The 22,110-nt window shown below is 32.3% G+C and overlaps 1 protein-coding gene across 4 annotated transcripts; it reads right to left on the reverse strand.

Moving 5' to 3' along the window:
* Positions 1–3,189: 3,189 nt before the first annotated feature.
* On the reverse strand, positions 3,190–20,976 carry LOC128160304 (uncharacterized). Of its 4 annotated transcripts, XR_008240268.1 has the most exons (4): positions 20,924–20,976; positions 6,931–8,689; positions 5,701–6,414; positions 3,190–3,417 (listed from the first exon to the last, which is right to left on the reverse strand). XR_008240268.1 is itself a non-coding variant. In XM_052823601.1 (2 exons), exons 1-2 carry the CDS (start codon positions 20,971–20,973, stop codon positions 6,949–6,951), a joined length of 1,791 nt encoding a protein of 596 aa, XP_052679561.1. In that variant the 5' UTR covers positions 20,974–20,976; the 3' UTR covers positions 6,904–6,948. The 4 variants fall into 4 exon arrangements, 3 of the variants coding, with proteins under 3 accessions (XP_052679561.1, XP_052679577.1, XP_052679571.1); XM_052823601.1 differs by lacking the exons at positions 3,190–3,417; positions 5,701–6,414 and having other exon boundaries at positions 6,904–8,689; XM_052823617.1 differs by lacking the exons at positions 3,190–3,417; positions 5,701–6,414 and having other exon boundaries at positions 6,904–8,689; positions 20,920–20,972.
* Positions 20,977–22,110: the final 1,134 nt, after the last annotated feature.

A 22,110-nucleotide genomic window follows, 5' to 3' on the forward strand; every position in this document is an offset into this window, starting at 1 on the left:
AAAATAATGATTCAATGCTATATTACACGGCGAGCGTCAAAATTTATACGGCAACATGGCGGAAGTAACGTTAATTGAGCTGATTTTTCATACAAACGTTCAATCATACCATTAATTTTTAAGCCCCAAAATATTTAGAGTGACCCCCCTTTGCCCATGACGTAATATTACGATCCTACAATGGCGTCCAGGTTTGCCCAGACGACTGACGAAAACTAAGCTATTAATTTAATTGTTATATATTATCTTTTGTTTGTTTACATTATAAACTTTAGGTCCTCGACAAAACAAAACACTTATTAGGTTTGTTTCTGACTGTTTACAGAAATTTGTGGGGTGGGTAAAGTCCATAGAAGGCGAGGCGGAGACGTCAGTAACAAACCTAATAAGTAATAATGTTTACATTTGCAAATATGTTCCTTATATGAACCTACAGAATAAGAAAATGTTCAATTCCGTATAAACTTTTTAATGACGTGACAATGATAATCGCCCGCGCTCATCGCTTGGATTATTGTAAACATAAAATCTTGGTACGTGATCAAATCTTGTGGAAACCCCCTCGGGCTTCACATGATTTGATCACGTGACCAACCAAGTTCATATCCCAATGCTCTTTTTAAATTGCTGTTTATTTCTTAAATATTTACATTTGCAAATATGCGTCCTTATATGAACCTACAGAATAGCGAAAACGTTCAATTCTGTATCATTTAATATTTATTCGTTTGAAGAGATATTGGCAATTCTGATTGGTCGAAAAATTTCTTTGATACCTGCATCAATAAAAATTTTGCCGGATCTACTTTTTTCAACTGTTCTGATCTAACACTATTTATAGAACGAGGATTTCCAAGATAAACACTGTCAACAAAATGTAAAGTTGTGTCTGTTTAATTGTCATCAAACAAAATACAACTTTTAAACATAAACACATTCAAAACTTGACCTTCAAAAATAAACAAAACACATTATCTACTAGTAATTCACGCAATAAAAAATTAAGCGTCGTCTGCTTGAGATCAACGATCAACATTTACGGCGAGACCAGGCTGGCTGTTCCAATTCCAGGAATAATTATAAGGAACATATAGGCCTATACACTTTCAGGGTAAAACTGTTGTTCAAATTTGTTAACGATGAGTTTTAAATGAACACACGTCCATTATCGGTCATCAGAATAAGCATCGTAAAGTAAAGCTATGGATAGTACATCAAGCGAACTCCTTCGGCGTATTCCAAGAGGCATATATATCATTTAAGTACATCACAGGCTATCTAGTCACCACGGCATTTACAAAAGTCGCACATACATACTATTATATGTCGACTTTTTAACTATTTTCGGCCACGATCGCGTCTTCTTGTATGGTTATGCTAAGTTGCACATTCCAGCGATTTATTACTCACATCAAAATCAGTTTTAACGAATCTTGCTGCACAATGAATAACATCACAAGCCATTGCATGCATTTCCCTTTTATTTCAATTCAGCCGGTTCAGATTTCAACCCTCTATTTGTGTTTGATCCATTAAATTCAGCTCTACTCAGCTGAAGGCACATTCATTTTGAATGTTGTTGCAGTTGCTGACTGTTTTGTATTTATACGCGCCGCTTCATTTACATCATGAACATTTTTTTTATCAATGACACTTCCTTTTTTTTTATTTTATTAAATGATAAAAAATGAAGATAATAATTTTTCTATTGATCGACGTATAAAAAAATGACCGGAAAACTATTTCATTAATGCGTTATCTGAGAACCTCTTCCCTCGATGAATCATCTATAAAAAGCAATGGAAAGAAAAGTTATTGTAGATCAATAAGTTAGATAAAATGAGCAGCCAATTCTTCCATATATGGATTATATGCTACAACTCATTACGTGTAGTCTGTACTTTTTAATGTAGCGAACTTTTGATTGATCACAATTTAATATATGCTGTTGACTGTTGATTGTGTCTGGTTTTCTCCACATTTGCCAAACGTTTTGTACAAACACCACATTATATAACGCATTGTTTCCATTAGTATACAGTTGCGACTAGTCACTACTTGTTTCCTTTAAGTGCCGTCTAGATGGACTTTTCTAGAAGGACTAAAACTGTTTCTTCAACAACTAGAGAATAGAAATCAATATGATACTAGCAGGTTTCCATTTTGCACTATCCAAACTAAAACAGGGGAAAGTAATTCATTCATCTTTGTTCAGTATTTTCCATTTGACTCTAAGACGTCCTGTCCCCACACGTTACCTTTCTATATCATAATGAACTCATATTTCCACAAAACACGCATGCTTAATAATCTTTATCATATACAACATGATCCTATTTATCTTAGGAATATCACTTTTCTCATTTAAATCTATTCATTATTTTGCAAATGAAAGCTGAATACTATAATACTAGTAAATAACAACACACTGTGTGGAATTAACAACGACACGCTGCAGCTATGTAAATATAAAGAATGGGGAACTAATGCTACTAAGATATATATATTAAAAAATAATAATAAAAAAAGATAAAACACAATCAATAAACAACATGATTAAACCACGTTTTTTGGAAACACTTTAACGTTCACTAAGCAGATCCTGGACATACCCATCCCTAGCAGATTCCGACGTCCATGTCTCTTGAATATTCTGTCCGGAATTCCCCTCACTACGGACGCAGTCGCTCCACCTGACCACAAACTGTGAAGTTTAACCACTTCCCGATTTCGAAATAGCACAAAATACAAATCCCTCTGAATCGTCTAGAATCCCAGCTAAACGAAGATACAATTCAAAATTAGAAACAGGACACATATATGAAAATGTTCTTGCTATAACAACTCTAGTACCATATCTGTATATATCAGTTTTACTCGACTCGATGAATATTTCAATATGATCAGGGAAAAATTGAACATCAGATCTCTTGATATTTGTGAGTTCGCTGCTACGTAAAAATCCAGTGAATGCCACCAAGACCATACAAAAGATGCTTTGATAATAAAGATATTACATATAAAGAGTTTAAAATACATAACGTAAATTTTCAACAGTTATTGGTTCTTTCTTTTGATCAGGTTTTGCAACTATACGTTTCCCACTTTCCATAATATTTTTAAATTACTGATTGTCAGTCGGAGAATTGAATCCCACAAGATCATGAGCCCATTTGATTCCATAGAGTTTGCCCGTTGAATCAAGCATGCTAAATAAATAGATAGATGTTAAGGTTTTGAAGGAAATAATTCTCTTTCCTCGATTCATTGTTTTTTGTCCACTTCTTAAATCTCAGGAAACTGTTAACAATATTTGTGTATAGTTGAATCCGCTCGTGATGCTTGAATAATCCCAGGAAGTGCATACACTTTTTCACGCAACTTTGAAGGCAGCTAAATCAAATCTCTTTCAATTACCTAAAAAACAAATTTAAAGGAACACCAATAAATATTTTTTCGCTTTTAAATCATCTACCAGATATGTATAAAAATACATATATTTATATCTACTTATCAGTTTAATTCAGATATTCAACACATTTTCTTCAGAAATGAAAATATCAGTTTGATAAAAAATAAAACTTGCCAAATGGCAAAACCACAAACGTGGTGGAAGAAACTTCAGTAAAATCATTAACGATAAAATTTATCTTTATTACAACATAGCACAAATTGCCTGATATTTCTCATACAAGTTTATGGAAAACAATTCCCCATAAATCAATAGATGTGTTTATTTTGAAGAAAACAATTTTGAAATTAAACTCTGAAATCAAAAACAAATGCAAGCATCCTAAACTTTGAATCTTCTTCACCAAAAATACCAGACCCGAGTTTGACACGTATGTAAAACTTCTTTGCTACTGGAAGATCCTTCCAGTCTACAGTATGTGACTTGTAAACTTCAGAAATTAAAATTTGCCAAAAGGCTGATGATTCCCATTGTGGAACTTTGCATTCATTCAAATTCTCCAAAACTCTTGAAATAAGATAAAATGGCTGTACAGTCCATTCATCCAACCTGTCCAATTAAGAGTAAATGCATCAACTGCATACGTAAAAGGATTCCAATACCTGGAACAAAATTTATCTACTTTTGCATTGTAATCACAAGCAAATAAATCAATATCATACGGAACCATTCTTCTGAAAGGTCCTCAAAATCAGTTTTCACGATACCCCAATCATCAAAACCGAAAATTCTTCTAAAATAATCTGCTTGCTCATTGAGTTTTCTTGATAACCATTAAATATCATTGTCAATCTTATGTTCTAAACAAATTTGAAAAATGATCATTGCAAGATCTTATAATTTATTTTTTTACTCCCTTTTGAACAATGGAAACAACATTTGCGTTATCTGTAAACCATGTTATATTCTCAACAAGAAATTGTACAAATGATCGAAGAACTATATCCACCGCAGCCAATTCTCTCCATGTGGAACTCATAATTCAGATTCTTCCCATAAACCATGAGAAACAGTTTTACCTGTCCGTACGCAATATCCGCCATAACCAGTATCACTTGCACCTGTGTAAACTACCATATTAGAACTTGGTCATATCGCTTCTATTCAACATACCTAAAGACGATATCCAGAAACTTATATGTTTTTTACTTTCCTCAGAAATTAAAACCATGCTATTCCATATCGGAGCAGACACTCCATACTCAATACTAAGACATTTAGTCATTAACTGAGCTACACTTCCGATAACAACAGTCATAGATATGATTTGTCCAACTAAACTTGCTAGTCGTCTTACCTTTATTCTGCAATTCTGGTTCATAAAATGCTCAATTTTGAAAAATTGTTTTTTGAATCTTAAATACACCCTTTTCAGGAATGTAAATTTTCCCAATGTAAAATCCAAACAACACCACGATACTCGATAACTTGACAAGGGATCCACATGGACTTTTCCAGTTTAGGCACGAACCCTGAACAAACTAAATCATACTGTACCTCTTTGGATATTTTGCATGCTTCGTCACACTAACTATGACAGCCAATCATCTAAATACATAAGTACAGTTTTACCTTCTCTTCGCCATTTCTTAACTAAGGGTCGTTTGAGTTTAGTAAAAATATATGGCGCAGATGTGAGACCAAATGGCAAAACATTAAAACAGAAAAATCGATCTTGAACACCAGATTTCCATGAAAATCCTGAATATTTCCTAAGGTCAGGAAAACTATCTATATCGTGATATGCACTTGTGATGTCAAATTTAAAACATCATTTATTTTCATTTGTATACATAAGAGCGATTCTTATATCGTCATATTTCACAGACTGTTTCCATACATGCTTATTAACTTCCCTTAAATCTAATATAAGCCTTATTTTCCCACTCGAGTTTACTGAAACAGAGAGAGGATTAGTAACTAAAGGCTCTGTATTTTGTTCAGAAATCAAACCAGTTTCTAATAGTTCCATTATTACTCCCTGCACGAAAATATCTTCCTGTAAAGCAGATTTATAAGTAAGCGAAAAGTTCTGCTGTGGTGAACAATAAAAAGGTTTTTTTTATAACCATCCTGAGTCGTATCTATGATATAATAACAAGGATCAATGCATTTCCAAAAATCAATATTTGATTTTAATCGCCCTCTAACAAAGACCTTGTCACCTTCTTTAAACTCACAGCATTTGTTAAACTCATCAATACTTCTTTTTCCATCATAATACTTACCTTTATCAAAGATGATTCTTTAGACTGTTTAGCCTCTCTATTTAGCGGACTTGAGCTCTGGGCATTCTTTACTTAGGTGATTGGGTTTTCCGCAGTGGAAACAGCCAATGGGAAATCTGGATGCAGCTGGCATGATGGGGAAACCAAAGTGCGTTGGGCCACGAAAAGGCTGTCCAGCTGGAAAAGGAAAATAAGGAGCACTGATCCTAACATTAGAATAACTACTCTTAGATTTCAGTTTTTCTTTTTGCTTCTTTTCTTTCTTTTCTTTCATGGCTTTATTTTCCGCTTTAAACATTCGTTTTTCGTCATCCAAATCATCATCAGCCAATGCATTGGTTACATAATTTTTCACTGTACTCCACCTACAAGGTGATGCATCAGCCATTTTGATTAGTTTGTTACGCTTATTACAAAGTTCAACTGATTCATGAATAAGTTCCTTGCAATAATCATATTTATTGTTATTCAAGCAATAATCTTCTCGTTATGTTCAAAGTGATCTTTGTTACCTGGATGTTTCCAGACTATCGCTTGTTCTGACTTTAACTTCTTCACTTCAGACGATATGGAGGAAGTCGTTCCCTGTAATTCTCTTTTAAAATTGTCATGTTGCATGGCCATAGTATTCTCCATGTCCATTTTCTGTTCATTCATTTTGTTGCGAATGGTTTGTAGCATGTCTGCATGAGCCCTGCCCGCCATCTTCTCGTTCTGCATGCCAAATTTTAAAATTTCCGCTGTACGTGTCGTGATATTTAACACCTGAACAATTCTTTATATAGCCTTGCTAATAAACCGGTTCTTAAGAATCAGGTGTCAAACAGGTATTCGAATGAAAACCTAATATTTTTGGACAATTAATTCATTATTATATCAAGTAGAAATTGATTTCTGTCTAATTTGTCCCTCAAACGAAAGAAATCATATGTCTGTGGTTTTCATTTTCAGAGAGGAGTGAGTTTCTATTGATCACGAAATTATCCACGGATAGTTAACTTCAACAATTAACTAGGCCAGAATTATTTTGCATTTGTCTAAGTAATATTAATATTGAAAAAATCCCTACAAATTTTTCTGTTTCAGTCATAATGCATAAGAAAATATTTTCATGAAATTCATTCAAATCCAAAAATGACATTTTTAAAATATGTAAGAATAAAGATAAATTCACATAGATAGATGTAAAAATAACACTAAAAGGTGTATCCCTGTCCATTTATGACTTACTTCTAAACCCTTACATTGTCACAGGAATGTGCATGCAGTGCCGTCTGGTAATTCATCATGCCTTTTACAATACATTTCATTTCGTACAAACACCACATCTAATGCATAGCCATCATTGATGTTTTTATCGTTAGAAAGTTGGGAATGTTCACTATAACCTCCTATTTCATTAAAGTATCGCCTAAGAGAGTTCAGATTTTCCAAGGATTTTTCATAAACAACTTGTTTACCGTCCCACACGCGATACTCAATCGACCACACATCCACCGTAAAGCGGTGTGATTTGAGTCCATCTCTTAGAGACTCAAGTACGGCCATCTCTGCTCCTTCAACATCTAGAGAGAAAAAATCTATATGATCTGTTTTAATCACATTTAGCGCCTCCTCCAAAGTAAAACAAGGTACAGTGACTTTGTCGGTTCTGTCTAACATATTCAATTGATGTTTATCAATGTGACTCTCAACACCACCCAGTGCACCCCCTTTTATAAAAGTTACTTTTTTCAAAGTACTTGAAAGGCATGCACAGAGTCTCCATGCATGCCGTTTTAGTTGATCGATCTTTCGACATAAATCCGGGTTACCCTCTATAAGAAGTCCTTTCCACCCGTGTTGCCTTTCTAGCCATAGTGAGTTTGAATATAGTTGTCCATCATTAGCTCCTATATCCACAAAGAACCCGCTTTCTTTCTGAACTATGTCGTATACGATTTGATCCTGATGGGCTTGGGAATATCGTTTGTCTGCGTCTTTTACTTCTTGATAGGGGTGAGGAGCAAGAAGATAATCCTTGATGCGCGATGCTTTATCCTTTCTTGGACAATGGGTTCCATTTGGAAAATTTTCTCTTGTTCTACACCACGAGCTTGTACGAACAAATACAACGTCAAGAGCGTACCCGTCTTTGTTATTACTATCGGTAGATAACTGCGAGTGTTCGAAGTAGCCACCGAGTTCATTGAAATATTTTCTTAATGCATTCAAGTTTTCTTTCGATTTCTCAACAACAATCTGTTTACCATTCCACACTCTGTACTCAATAGCCCAAACATCCACTGTATACACTCCATTTTTAAGACCAGATTTCATCGAATTCAAAATTGCCATTTCTGCCCCTTCAACATCTAGAGAATAAAAGTCAATATGACTGACGCCAATTGTCTTCAAAATTTGTTCCAAGGCAAAACATGGAAAGTTGATTTTTTTCGTTTGATCTAATATTTTCATGTGGTGTTCATCAATATTGTCAGCGATACCACCTACACCACCCCCTTTGATAAAAGAAACACTGTCTTGAGTATTGGACAGACAAGCACACAAACGCCATGCATTTCGTTTTAATTTATCGTTACTTTTGCAAACTTCAGGATTTGCTTCAATCAAAAGTCCAGTCCAGTCGTGTTGTCTTTCCAACCAAAGAGTATTGGACATTAACTGGCCATCATGTGCACCAATATCAAGAAAAAACCCTCCATTCTTTTGAAGGATTTCGTATGCGACTTTAAACTGCTTGACCTGCGAATAACGTTTGTCTTCGTTTTCTGTATTTTGATTTTTTCCATGTGGATGCAAAAGATATTTTTGAAGCTTTTGGTTTGGAATAGGAAATTCTTTTCTTTGCTTCATGGAATGCAAGCTCTCTCTTTTTTGATCGTTTGTTTGAAGTATTTTATTTTCGCGAAAGAGGATCCATAGAGCAAATACAGCACATACTAATATAATGATTGATTTCGTGTTCCAATGCCGCCGCATCCTTTTCCTAAAAAAGATAAGATAGAGCAAATTTTTGGAATCTCATTACATAAAGGCATACTCTAAAACCTGGCCTAGCCTCATTGGCTTTGCCTGAGCTCAAATATGGCCTGGTCTCACTTTTGACCCAAAGGCCTGACAAAAATTTTGGCTTAACCTTATTTTTGGCCTTTTCCAAAAACTTTTGGCCTTAAATTTTTCTCAAGGAGGCTGGGGGGAGGGGGGGGGGGGGTCCAAAAAGTGTTTCTAAAATTCACCAAATTTGCAGAAATGTTTCATATGATCTTAATTTACATTTTGATATGAAAAACCACATCGCAATCATCGTTTATTTTATCATTTAATGCATCTAAAGAAATAGCACATTATGTAAAATAACACTATGAAAATTATATGAAATATAAATAAAGGCATAAAAACATACCAATAACATCACAAAAAATTATCACAATAAGAAAAACTTAACATTATTTAGTATAAAGAAAAATATCACAATTTTACCAAAAATATGTATGTCATACAAATGCATATATGTAAAACCAAAAAAAGTAGCCAAAAGATTATTTCCAAATTTTAACATATTAATAATCAATACTTAGTTATAAAGTTTGAGAATTTAAAAAAAAATTCGATGGTGAAATTAAAAAAAAATACATAAAAGGAAAATACTGGAACAAAATATTTGGAGTTTTACAAGTTACCCCCCTTTGAAAAGTTAGAAAATGCTGAAAAACAGCTGAAATGATTTTTTTTGCATCTTGTAACCCTTGGTTTACCATCAATTGACTCTTTAAATAATGCTTAAATACCATCATATCAATTTCTTTCAAAAGACAATTTCAGTACATTGTTTGAGTTATAGAACATTAAAGTGAAAATCTTTTTTGTACAGAGATAAAAAAGCTTTAAAATGGCAGCCACCCATAGCCTCGTTAACATAACGTTGATTTTTCAAAAAATTGGGGGAAAAAATTAGAGTTGAAATTAATCAAATAAAATTAATTTAAAAATAATTTTTCTTTAAGAAATTGAAAGTGAATGTTTTTTTTAATGTTTATGGGATAATCATACGAAACAATTATTTATAAAAGAAGTGATATGAATGGCTGAGTTTCAATTGATTTTATGCATCTGTATACACACAAATAGATATGGATACATGTACTTAAATTACGCTGCTCTTTCTATTGCCAAGGAATAGATTATACTTAACATTGAAGCAATCGGTGTTAAAATTCAGAGCCGCCAACCCCCACACCTTGCTGCAATAATGCACCTTTCTCCGATTTTTTTTTATATCTTATGTTTACTGGAGAGGGCTACAAGTCCATAGGATCTCCGTAATGGTGCAAAATTAATTTTTTAATGCGGCTGACTTCGGACTGAAAAGACCGTTTTGGGGCGGATCAAAACCCCCATTTTCATTTGTTATATTCAGGGGTTGTGATCGGTGGCCGATGGCGCCCCATCTTTGACAAATGTTTTTTGATTATAGCTTTTTATTATAACATGTAACATACTTGTAATGTAAATTGAAATTTTTTTTCTGTGAAATTGTTCACTTACAAATTTTGCTTTTATTTAGTTAGTTAACATTATATCATGTTGCATAATTTGCTTTGTCATTTATTCAGTTAATATTGGCCGATGGCACCCCATCTTTGACAAATGCGTTTTGATTATAGCTTTTTATTATAACATGTAACATACTTGTAATCAGGCTTGGGGTAATGCTAAAGTAATGGTAATGCATTGCAATGCATTACATGTTTTTCAAAGTAATGCTAGTAATGTGTAATGCCACAAATTAAGCATTACAAGTAATGGTAATATAATGCATTACTTTCCAAAATCCAGTGTAATGCTGGCATTACATGGCATTACCTTGCATTATTATGCTTATTTATGCATGTTCACTTTTTAAAAAAATGTGATGAATAAATTAATAACCGAAATGGTATTTGATTAAAATTATTTTAAAGAAGAGAAAAAATAATTATTGAGAAAAAAAGAAGTTTTAGTTGTACATGTATAATATGTATTAAAATTTAAAAAAAAAAATCATTTTTAAATTATAATTATTAATAGATATAACAACACTATTTAATAACCATTTTAAGAGTGTTATTATTAAGAGTTAGAAACCATTAAAAATTTACTCTAATTAGTTTAGACTTCAATAAAGAATGTGTCTGTTGTATATTTAGAATATTAGATTGGACTGATAGAAAATACAAGATTAATATATCCTAAGATATAGATTGCCAAACAGTCGTTCAGTCCCAGCTTCAACTGCTCCTGTAAAACGTTTATTTAGTATAGCTGGGAAGATTTTCAAACCTGATAGGATGCATTTGAATAAATGGACCCTTTGAAACTTTGATGATCATAAAGTGCAAGAGCAATCTTCCGTCTAAAAGTGTCCTCAGGATAAAGAAATCCGATTAAAATATATTAAGAAATATTACTGTAAAAAATCATCTGTTCATAAATTAATGTCAACAATTTTAAAGATTTGTGTAATCTGGGGAAATACCTCCATTAAGCTTTTAATAACCGCAACGTTATACCATAATTTGTTTTCTGTTATGCATGTACTTCTGTGTCTTAAATTCATACCTGACATTGTACCATGTCAAATGTCTTTGAATATCAATTTACTTATGTGATAAGTTCATAATGCCATAATTATGATTATATATTAAGCAAATAAAGATTGAATCTTGTACAATGTATAGGTCATGAAATTTGAACCTGATACTGAACATGAACCTGTAGATATGCTAAAGAGAGTTTTATATATGAAACATTTGCAAAAACTCTTTATTTAGCTTTACTTTTTTAAAACATATTTTTTAAGTAATGGTAATGGTAATGCATTACTTTACTCAAGTAATGGTAATGTAATGCATTACTTCAAGAAAATAAAGTAATGGTAATTTAATGCCAAAATTCATGAAGTAATGGTAATGTAATGCATTACTTTACAATGTAATTCGCCCCAAGCCTGCTTATAATGTAAATTGAAAATTGTTTTCTGTGAAATTGTTCACTTACAAATGTTGCTTTTATTTAGTTAGTTAACATTATATCATGTTGCATAGTTTGCTTTGTCATTTATTCAGTTAATAAATGACCTTTCTTCATCCTTATAACTGAGCTCACATGTGTCAAACCGAGCACCACCCTTACAGATTTCTATAAAGATCGTTTTTATATCGGACTTCCTTTAGATAAATCAGGCTGAACAAACTGACGGCAAGTAAATCAAAACTAGATAAAACACATCAGCAGGTTTACCAGTCGTCTTTTTTCAGCAGCCATGACAGTTCTCGCGTGATTTTATGGGATTTACGCTTGGAGTTTTAATGGGCTTGATAACGCGACTGTCAGTGTAAAATAAGCCATCTTTCTTCGTTCTATCACCAAAACATCTTTTAGGAAAATGATATATGATGGAAAATTCATATTTACCGCGTTAATTATGTTTAAAATAGGGTAATTCCTATATTCAGTTCAAGATCCGCTCCTGAATTCTCTTTGGCTGTCCCAAAATAATACCGATAAAGATCAATATGGGCGATTGGTCCCAACCTGTTTAATCATGCTTGTGCCCGTATTGGTTTCAACATATAAAATGTTTAGTGCAATGGTCTTGTAGAAAATTTCTGATCTATTTTAAAAAAAAAGATTGGTTTTTTAATTTATTTATTCTGCTTATTAGTTAAGGTCAAGATCTAGTAAATGAAAGGTGCCTACAGGTTCATAAAATTTAAGATATAGATTCTTTCATTGATGCTTCCTAACAATAGCTTTGTCTGAAAGGGTGTACCGGGGCTAAAATGTTTGTTAAACGCAATGAAAAATCATGTTTTAAAATGTCATTTTCAATGAAATATGAAGAACTTAAGGAACAAATCTTGGAGTTTTTTCAATTTTTGACTGATTAAATATATCTAAAATGCCTACATTCTCCCCTAAAACGGAATTAAACAGACTCTTGACATCCTCTTTAAAAAGATGTTAAATTGAATATAGGTATTGGGATTACTTTTCTCATGATTTAACAAAGAATGTCAAGAAATTGTTTAATTTTCTACGTAATTCCTTTAAAGCCGTAAGGTACAGGAAAAAGATTCTTCAAATCGATTATGACGTCAAAATAGTTCTAGCACCAAAAAGACACTCTAAAATCATTTACTAGATCTTGACCTTAAAGGCAAAATTAAATGCAATTTTTTTTATTTGTTTTCAACAAACTATCCTTAGGTAATTGATAACAAATACATTAACATGTGAAAACAGACTATAGCCTCCTGATCACTTAGGTGTGAAAATCAAAATGTTGGCCAGGTGGGAATTGAGAATTTCAGAAGGTTGGTTAAGTGGGAATAAACCGATATGCGTGCATTTAAAATTAATATATTTGTGATAGTGTTGAATTTCGCACATACATGTATTATCATTTTAAGCATTTTTTTTAATTTCAGCTATACAAATCAGGCACGTAGCATCCGGGGGGGCCAGGGGGGGCCTGGCCCCCCCACTTTTTCTCGCAGCAACAAATTTTTTAAAATTTACATATAAATAAATGAATCATAATGGAGTTGGCCCCCCCCCCCCCACTTTTTTGAAAGTTAGTAAAAAATTGATATGAAAATAAGGAAATGAGTAGTCAAATTGAAGTTACAACCGATCTTAAGGATTGGGAGGAAAAAAATTTTTGGTAGGGAAGTTTTTTTTTTTTGGAAGTATAGTTGAGTCCCCCCCCCCCCCCCCCCCCCCCCCCCCCCCCCCACGGATTAGGATTTTGAAGATTTTTGGAAAACTTTAAATTTCCTTTTTTTTCCTCTTTTTTTTTTTTTTGCTTGTCAAGATTTTTTGGATGGGTCTGGCCCCCCCACTTTCAAAAACGATGCTACGTGCCTGCAAATACAGTAATAAAATCATTCTTATTAAAAAGTGGTGTAATACGTGTTATCCCTTTAAGTAAAAATAGCAAATGTTCAGTTCTATATTTAATTCTGGTTGTTGATTGGCTGGGAGAATTCACCCGCGTTGCGGGGCTGGTAGTTTTCTGGTGGGGCTAGTTTTTTGTCGACCTCAGGAGAGGTGGACATTATATGTCAAAGATATACGACTCAAAACGACTTCTGACATGACCTTATACTGTAAGTTCTTTTACTTTTTAATTCACAGATAAACTCTAATTAAATAGCGTAATATTTTTTGATTGTCTATAGTTTTTACATAAACCCTATTCAGCGAGAATGCAAAGTGTGAAAGCAGATGATGAAATCATCATTTGTTGGTATTTATCAAAAATAGTGTTCTATCCGCACGTATTAATGTTTAACAAGACCCTGACTGGATTTACAGCATTTGTCATAATTATTTGAAGTGGACCCTAATCCACAATCAGGTATTACAATATTTTGTTACCTAAATGTATCTTTAAATTGTTGTTATTATGGAGATGCATATATATATATATATATATATATATATATATATATATATATATATATATATATATATATATATATATATATATATATATATATATATGATATATCTATAAATGTATAAATATATGATTTAGTAATGTTGCATATGTACGCGTAGAAATTACTTGGATGAAGTAATTGTTTATGTAAGAGCGATAACTCATATAATTATGAACATCGTGTAATTGTTGTGTACAAGTTTTTTTTAAGGCATATTTCCATTGTATATTCAGGGATTTAGTTTTAATACAGAATCTAAAAATCGAACCATTAGTATTGTTATTATTGGTACAACGCCCAATTGTAACGCTACTTCATATTTACTGAAATATATGAGAACTTTCGGCACTCTTTTTTTTTTTTTTTAGCGTAAATTAAATTCATGTGTTCTACGCAAGACTTCTGGTTTGATTAGGATAACAATTAACTAATAATAGACGGGGTCACGTGATCCAGTCTAAAAATGTGTATACTTTCAACTGCGCCACAAATACTAGGACAAAGAGGCGAATTGTTTAATTTTCTTTAAAACAAGATTAAGACTGTTACATTCTAGTCTTAATTTGTAGTGAAGAGTTTGGCCTATTCTGGATTATAAATAAAAACTAGACATGTCTTTTTGCAATGTAATAAAGGATTTAATCTCATTGAGCAGAAGAACTATGTAACATTTTTATGGAAAATGTTCAAATTTGTAATTAAAATTGTTTGGAACTTTTCTTATCATATAATAGTTTATAGCTCAAAAATCGTATTTAAAACTTAAGGGTAGATCTGATGGTTAATTTCTTGACCAGCTAGCGTCCTACATTATAGAAGGCTAGTTAACATGTTAGTGTAATTCATCTGCTTTTGACTTACATTAATTAAATTTTTTAAATTATTCATCATAAATTTAAAACATTTATTCGAGAGGAGTCTAAAATAAACCAACCTAATTGGACCAAAGTCAGCCGGATTTAAAAAGTAATTTTGCATCATTACGGAGATCTTATTGAAATGTAACCCTCCCCAGAAAACTTCAGAAAAAAATTGGAAAGGGCTAAATTGCGACAGCTATCACAACCCAAAGAGTGAGTTCCCTCGATTTTGTTTTGGACATTAAAATTTTGATGAACAACAATAAAATAATTTTTGATTAAGGAAAGTTTCAATACAGAGTTTCGGCTTCAGAAGGCGTTTCTTGCTGCAAGTAAGTAAATTATTTATGAAATTGATAAGCTAGTCTCTACTCGAAGAGGGCGTATACCATACCTGTCTTGCGCAGAGTGATTATAACGTTTTTTGTTCAATACTTATTATTCTTACAAGGCTATTATAATCGTATGCGTAATATATGTCTTGAAAATTTTCCGAGTATGATCTGCAAGATAAATTCTTCTATGTACATATTTAAACGTAATAAACTCTTCCATCAAAATTACACACACTTAAACTTATTAAAAACATATAAAAATATAGATGTACGGACTGACAGATATGCAATCAAGCAGAAAAGGTGATATAATAAAGCTAACTGTGTCATTATTGCAAAACTGTTGTCAAACATGTTTAGTAAAGGTCAACAAAGGAGCTACATGGTGAGATAATGAGCGCAACACATAAAAATACCTATCAGATGAAAACCCGTTTTCTCTCGATTCTAATAACAAAACAATACATATTACATATTGCAAATAGATATGAAAAGTTTCAAAACTAGATTTCAGTTCACCTAAAATATGATGAAAAACAAAATAATTGTTGAGCAATATATTTTGCTTAAGGTGGCTCTATACACCACTTTTTGATGATGCAGTACGCAAAAAAGCATGCAATTCCGGTATTGGCTGATTTAAACCGAGGCGAACTGTGTGGGGACCGCTCTTTTGAAAAATTTGTTAAATGAATAGATTGAATTTCATAATTGGAAAGTTCATTACTTTCAAGTAATGTGGTATGTGACACCTTCACGTTGTGTCGTTTTATTTATCGAAATAACAATAAAATCAAGTATAAATTTTGAAATAGTTTCTTTCCCACAATCAATATATTACAGCGTAGCGCAGTGGTTTAGTGGATTCCCTACAAACCTGTAGGTCATGAGTTCGATTCCCGTTGAGAACCATAAATTTTTTAATTTTCTAAAACGTATTTTTGGTTGAATACTGTGAAAGAAAATTCTAGACCAGTGAAAGTGTTTAATGCATATTAATATCGAAAGATGTTCCTTACCACCTTAAGGGGATGGGAGGGTTGCTTTGAATTTCTCTCAGGTTGGGATACATAAATCCTATTAGCCTAGGCAATTTTCCCCTTTATTTAGTTGACTTAATTTTGCATTAAAGCGAATATATTCACTTTTACAGGCCTTTAATGAAATACGTATGTATTTATCATTCCAACATTATATTTAGGAAATTTTCTTCTACTCAGAAATGAAAAGTCCCCAAGGTGTTTGGGCCTTGGAACTTAGGAACGATAACCTTTACCTGAGGAACCAAATAAAATTTAAAATATTTTTTGTGTTTATTTGCAATGATTTTCATTCATTTTTTTTTATGTCACAGTTATTAACATACATTTTCTTATAACATCAAGCAACTTTTTCAGATGATTTGTCAACAGGGTAAGAAAATATGATAAACTATGTTTTGGGGAAATACTAAAAAAAATTGCAATAATAACATTTTTAAATATTAAGAAGTGTTATATTTTTTTTATGTGTCCGAAAGAAATATCCATCATATGACAAAAAAATTGCTCTCAATTTGTGAATAGCTAGCTTTTTAAAAAATATTTTACAAAAGCACGGAAAAACATTTAAAAATTCTTTAAAAATACAAATGTACCTAGAGTATCCCTATCATCACCTTAATATTTGATAAGTATATGTTTTGTGGTCTTCTATTAAAAATTGGAATAAACTGTGGGTGTATAGAGCCACCTTAAGGTGGAAGGCTACATCGTCACAATGTGTCTGACATCCGTTTGAAACGCCATTTTGTTTCGGATTGATAGTATTATGTCGTGGTACAAATTAGCTATACACCGTTCAATTGAACTCTTCTAACGAGGGAGATGAGATAAGAATGAAATCACACAAAACGCTTAGAAAATATGTCAATTCCCCTCGTGATTAAAGCTTTCAACTAACATTAATTATCAGCTGTTACGAGGGTCAATCAAAAAATACGAAGACAATGTGGCTGTCTATCATATATTTTTCATGAAAGTCATACTTAACAGATTAATCTGTGCACCAACACTTATGTTATTGATATGCGAAGTTTTAGTCCATTTGATGAAACGGTATTTTTGTTACCCCTTTTTAAAAACAACATGTTTTGTCACCACGGCGCACGGTAACGTTCAAAACATGACGTCAAGATAAAGCGCGTACAATTTATAGATATACCCCATCTTAAGATGGGAGCGCTTAGTCTCTTGTGCCTTTCTCCTTACAATTTAAAATGGCGCTGAACCACTTAACATCTTATTTGCACACATTTATTCAAGAATCATAAGTTAGTTCTTCAAATTTTTCATTTTCTAACCGTGTATCTCTTAGTGTACAGTAGGGATAACCCTGAACGTCTCTTGACGTTACTTATTTTTTTACCAAATATTTACAGATATTTTACTCTCTTTCGGACTGTTTTATATTCAATATACAATTACCACCACTCCCAAAAAATTTATTACAGTTACACACAAACTTGCAAATAATTGTTGCCTTATCTTTTGCACCATTGAGCATTTTCAAAGCTTGTATCGGCTTTTTTGTGAGTTAAACCTATTTTCTTTGTATTTCTTGTTGCGCCGTGACGTCCGGCGACGTCGATGTTTTTAGTCAATTCTAAAGAGGACTATCTGTCTTTAGTTACTAATATCTGTTTGACAAAACAATATATCGTGTCATTATTTGGTACATAGAATACCATGACTATACTTAATTTGAGGTTTTAATGTTATTTGGTTTTAAGCCCAATTTATAGAGATATTACTTTTAACATTATATGGTTTATTGTTGACATAACACAAATCTTGACCGTGCGCCGTGACCTTATTTTTGCAGGATTAGATTCTAAATAATTCTTAGAAATAAAGGAATTTATTACTTTTTTTTCTTGCAAATTGTTTGAAACTATTGCTAAATTATGTCTGCAAAATTTAGTAATGATATGACGTTAAGTAACATAGCTATGACAAAAGTCTTCGTATTTTTTGATTGACCCTCGTATGTAGAGAAAACGTGAAATCGAAATAATATACTGTTTCCCTGCTAATGGCAATACATATTTGTCATGTCATCTGCAACAGACGATCATAAATATGTGACAGATTATCGATAAAGGTGAGCAGATAATTTTCACTTGAACCCTATATGCAGGATTAATATAAAACTAAAGCTGCGTAGTACCATTTCTTGTATTAATTGATTTCAACTTCCAAAATTTCAAAACATTTGCAGTATAAGACTTGCATTGAAAGTTTGAAACTTAACTAATGTATTTCAATTTAAATAGATATAGCTAGGTAGGCTATCAATAGCATTGGAAGTCGGATTTGCAAGCCAAATGAGGGAACGACAGAATCTTGAAAAAGAGTATGTTTTTAATTACCACACATACATGTTAGCTGCAGGTCTGTAGCTCCCGGTCTGAAAAAAATCGGAAGGACGACCTGGGAGCTACAGTGCCTCCCATAATTAAAAACTGCAATTTACGGCGCACAAAAAATTGCGCTAGTTTTGGACTGATTAATATCATTTCCGAACACATTCTGTGCAAATATTTGATTCCAAAAAATTCCTCGGACAAATAACTATATATATCATCACTTCACTTGCCTCTGATATTCTTTTAAACACCATCACCAGTCCTGTAAAGTTTGTTTACATGTAAAAATGGCGACTCTCGATCTCGATGTGAATTGATTTACATTATTTTCCGAGGTCGGTTAGCATGTTTCAAAGAAAGTCTGCGGCAAGTAAAGTAACAATATCAGTAGTAAATTGTTCGAAGAATTTAATGGTACTTATTGTTTTCACAGAATTTGTGTGAAAATAAGGTTAATCAGTCCAATACTAGCGCAATTTTTTGTGCGCCGTAAATTGCAGTTTTTAACTATGGGAGGCACTGTAGCTCCCAGGTCGTCCATCCGAATTTTTTCTGACCGGGAGCTACAGACCTGCAGCTAACATACATGTGTATCACTATGGACATCTAATGTATGTATAAATATGCATATGGTTGTTTATAATTTGTATTGTATATCAAAATGTTAAAGGCAATGTAACTACTAACATTTTGTTTTAAAGGGTTAAATATAAATATAATGCATTCATCAAAAATATAATTTTTCAGATTCAAACATTATCATAAGCACTACTAACCTTATTCCTACATTTTAGCATATGCTTTTACCTTTTTTAAAAAAAATTTCGTGATTTTTTTTAAATTAGAAAATTGGTCCCAAAATATTTGAGACCAAGTAAAATTAAGAAAGACGACTCTTAAACAGGATCTTTCAAACCAAGATTTTTGAAATAATTCAGTATTTCTTTTAATTTTTCAATTTCATTCAATTTCTTTTTTTCATCTCATTAACCAACAAACATTGTTTCTATTTTTAGATTTTTGTGGGATTTCATCCAGCAGTTTGCCTTGAAAGAAATTTTAAACATTTTAGTTTCATATTTATGTGGTTTCCAATAAAAATCATACAAATTTCATTCATGATTATTTTGTTTTTCATTTTCAAACTTTATAACATTTCACATTCATTAGAGTTTTAAAACAGAAATGTTTAAAAATTTGACATATAAGGGGTTATCTGGAAGCAGACTGATATTTGAAAAATTCTCTTAAAAATAGAGTATTGTACTTTGAGGTATATATTTTTGTTGAATACTTTGCCTATTATTAATAACAAATGCATGGAACAAAAATCTCCTACACTTATTTGGTGTAGACATCCCCCTTAAAAACTGTAGGTTTTCAGAGTTTGAAGGTACTGGCAAAGAATATGTGTTTTATTATTACGATACACTAATTATATTTATGAGATTTTATAGGTAATATTATAAATAACCCACCCCCCCAACACACTTTTCTCTGAAGAGTTTCTCTCATCTCATTTCACTGACTTTATCTTCCTTTTACAAATAGTTTACAGTTACATTTATAAATGAGTTATATGTGTAACATACATATTATTTGATCATGGCCGACATTATACTCTTATACTTTAAGAGACATTACACTGTAACATTGTGAAGATGTGTGCACTTGTATCCTTAGCATCTTTCTCTAATGTCTTTGTCAACAAAAAATAAAATACCCCCCCCCCCAAAAACAAAAAAACAAAAACAAACCAACGACACTTGAAAGCTACTACTTTTCCAACGAGCTATTCATTTTAGTGATAGAATCTTTAAGCTGTACATACATTTTTGTAGATGTCTGCGGGGCATGTTTGCAGATTATAGGAGTTTGTTACTTACAATGTTCACGTGTGTTTTTTTATACGGAAGTCTAATGTGATAATATTACAAAAATTAGTTTATGGCCGAGCAAACAATGCTCAGATTCCTAGCGAGAACCCGACTTAGATAATACAAACTCTTAAAATAATTTCACTAACCGTTTTATGTAGCCGTGACGAATACACAAGGCAAGCTTAATTCGATGTGAAATTTGATCTTTCTATTGAAGATATTGTTAAACTTTATGATAAGAAAACGTACTCACAACCACTTCCCTTTGTGTCGTCTATAAAACTTGAGGCGAATGCAAGGCATTTCCGCTGCTGCTACAGAACATGCGCATCTGATACATATTATAATTTGAATTATTATTCATGAAAATGACAAAAATTGAGGATGACTCACACAAATTACTGCTTGAGTATAGCTTCTTTCTTTTCTGAATGGATGGATAGAGAGATAGATGGATGGATAGTATGATAGATAGAAAAATAGATAGATAGATAGATAGATAGATAGATAGATAGATATAGGTGTTATAGGGTGTAGATATGTCAACTGTTTAAATAATCTTATAAATTTTATCAAATTGTAATGTTTTAGTATGTTGTTATTCATCCTATCAACAAGAAAGAATGGAAAGTGTTTGGGCATGCATGTATCAAATCTTTGTTTTAAAACCTTTATGACATCTGTCGAATGCCTTTCCTACCAACACTCCGCTATAATTGACCATTACATTTACAGCACTTGGACTCTTCCGTTTAAAAAAACCCACACGTGAACATTGTAAGTAACAAACTCCTATAATCTGCAAACATGCCCCGCAGGCATCTATGTACAGCTCAAAGATTATATCACTAAAATGAATAGGCGATGGAAAAGTGGCAGCTTTCAAGCGTCGTTGTTTTGTTTTTATTTTGTTTTGTTTTTGACAAAGACATTAGAGAAAGATGCAAAGGATACAAGTACACACATCTTCACAATGTAACAGTGTAATGTCTCTTAAAGTATAAGAAAATAATGTAGGCCATGATCGCATATACTGTATATTACAAATATAACTCATTTACAAGTAATAGCTTTCCAAAAAGCTTGCCTGACTAAACAAAATTATTCAATGGAAGCATCCATGTATCCATTAGGCTATCTTATTAGAAATGAATTTTCATTTTCGCTGCTGATCATAAATTTATAAACGAACGGAACGTGCAAATTTAAGACGAAATGTCAGTCTTTTCTTCGATCTAGAACATGTACATATATATCACTTGAAATTCAGTTATTTTATTAATTGAATTATTTTTAGGAATGTACACATATCATATAAGTGCATGTAAGCTTGAAAGCTGGAGAGTAAATAGTCGTTTTTTTTAAATTATATTTGTTTTACTAAGATGTAAAATCAACTGAAAGGCATTTTTAAAAAAATTTCCAACCATATGAAATATG

The sequence above is a fragment of the Crassostrea angulata genome, chromosome 1 (genome assembly GCF_025612915.1).
Source record: "Crassostrea angulata isolate pt1a10 chromosome 1, ASM2561291v2, whole genome shotgun sequence".
Lineage (NCBI taxonomy): Eukaryota > Metazoa > Mollusca > Bivalvia > Ostreida > Ostreidae > Magallana > Magallana angulata.

Coding starts and splice junctions, on each gene's coding strand:
- LOC128160304 (XM_052823601.1), bottom strand. CDS start 20,973: ATGCCTTGCATTCGCCTCAAGTTTTATAGACGACACAAAGGGAAGTGG. Junction 8,690..20,923: donor CGACACAAAGGGAAGTGGTT/GTGAGTACGTTT, acceptor TATCTTTTTTAG/GAAAAGGATGCGGCGGCATT.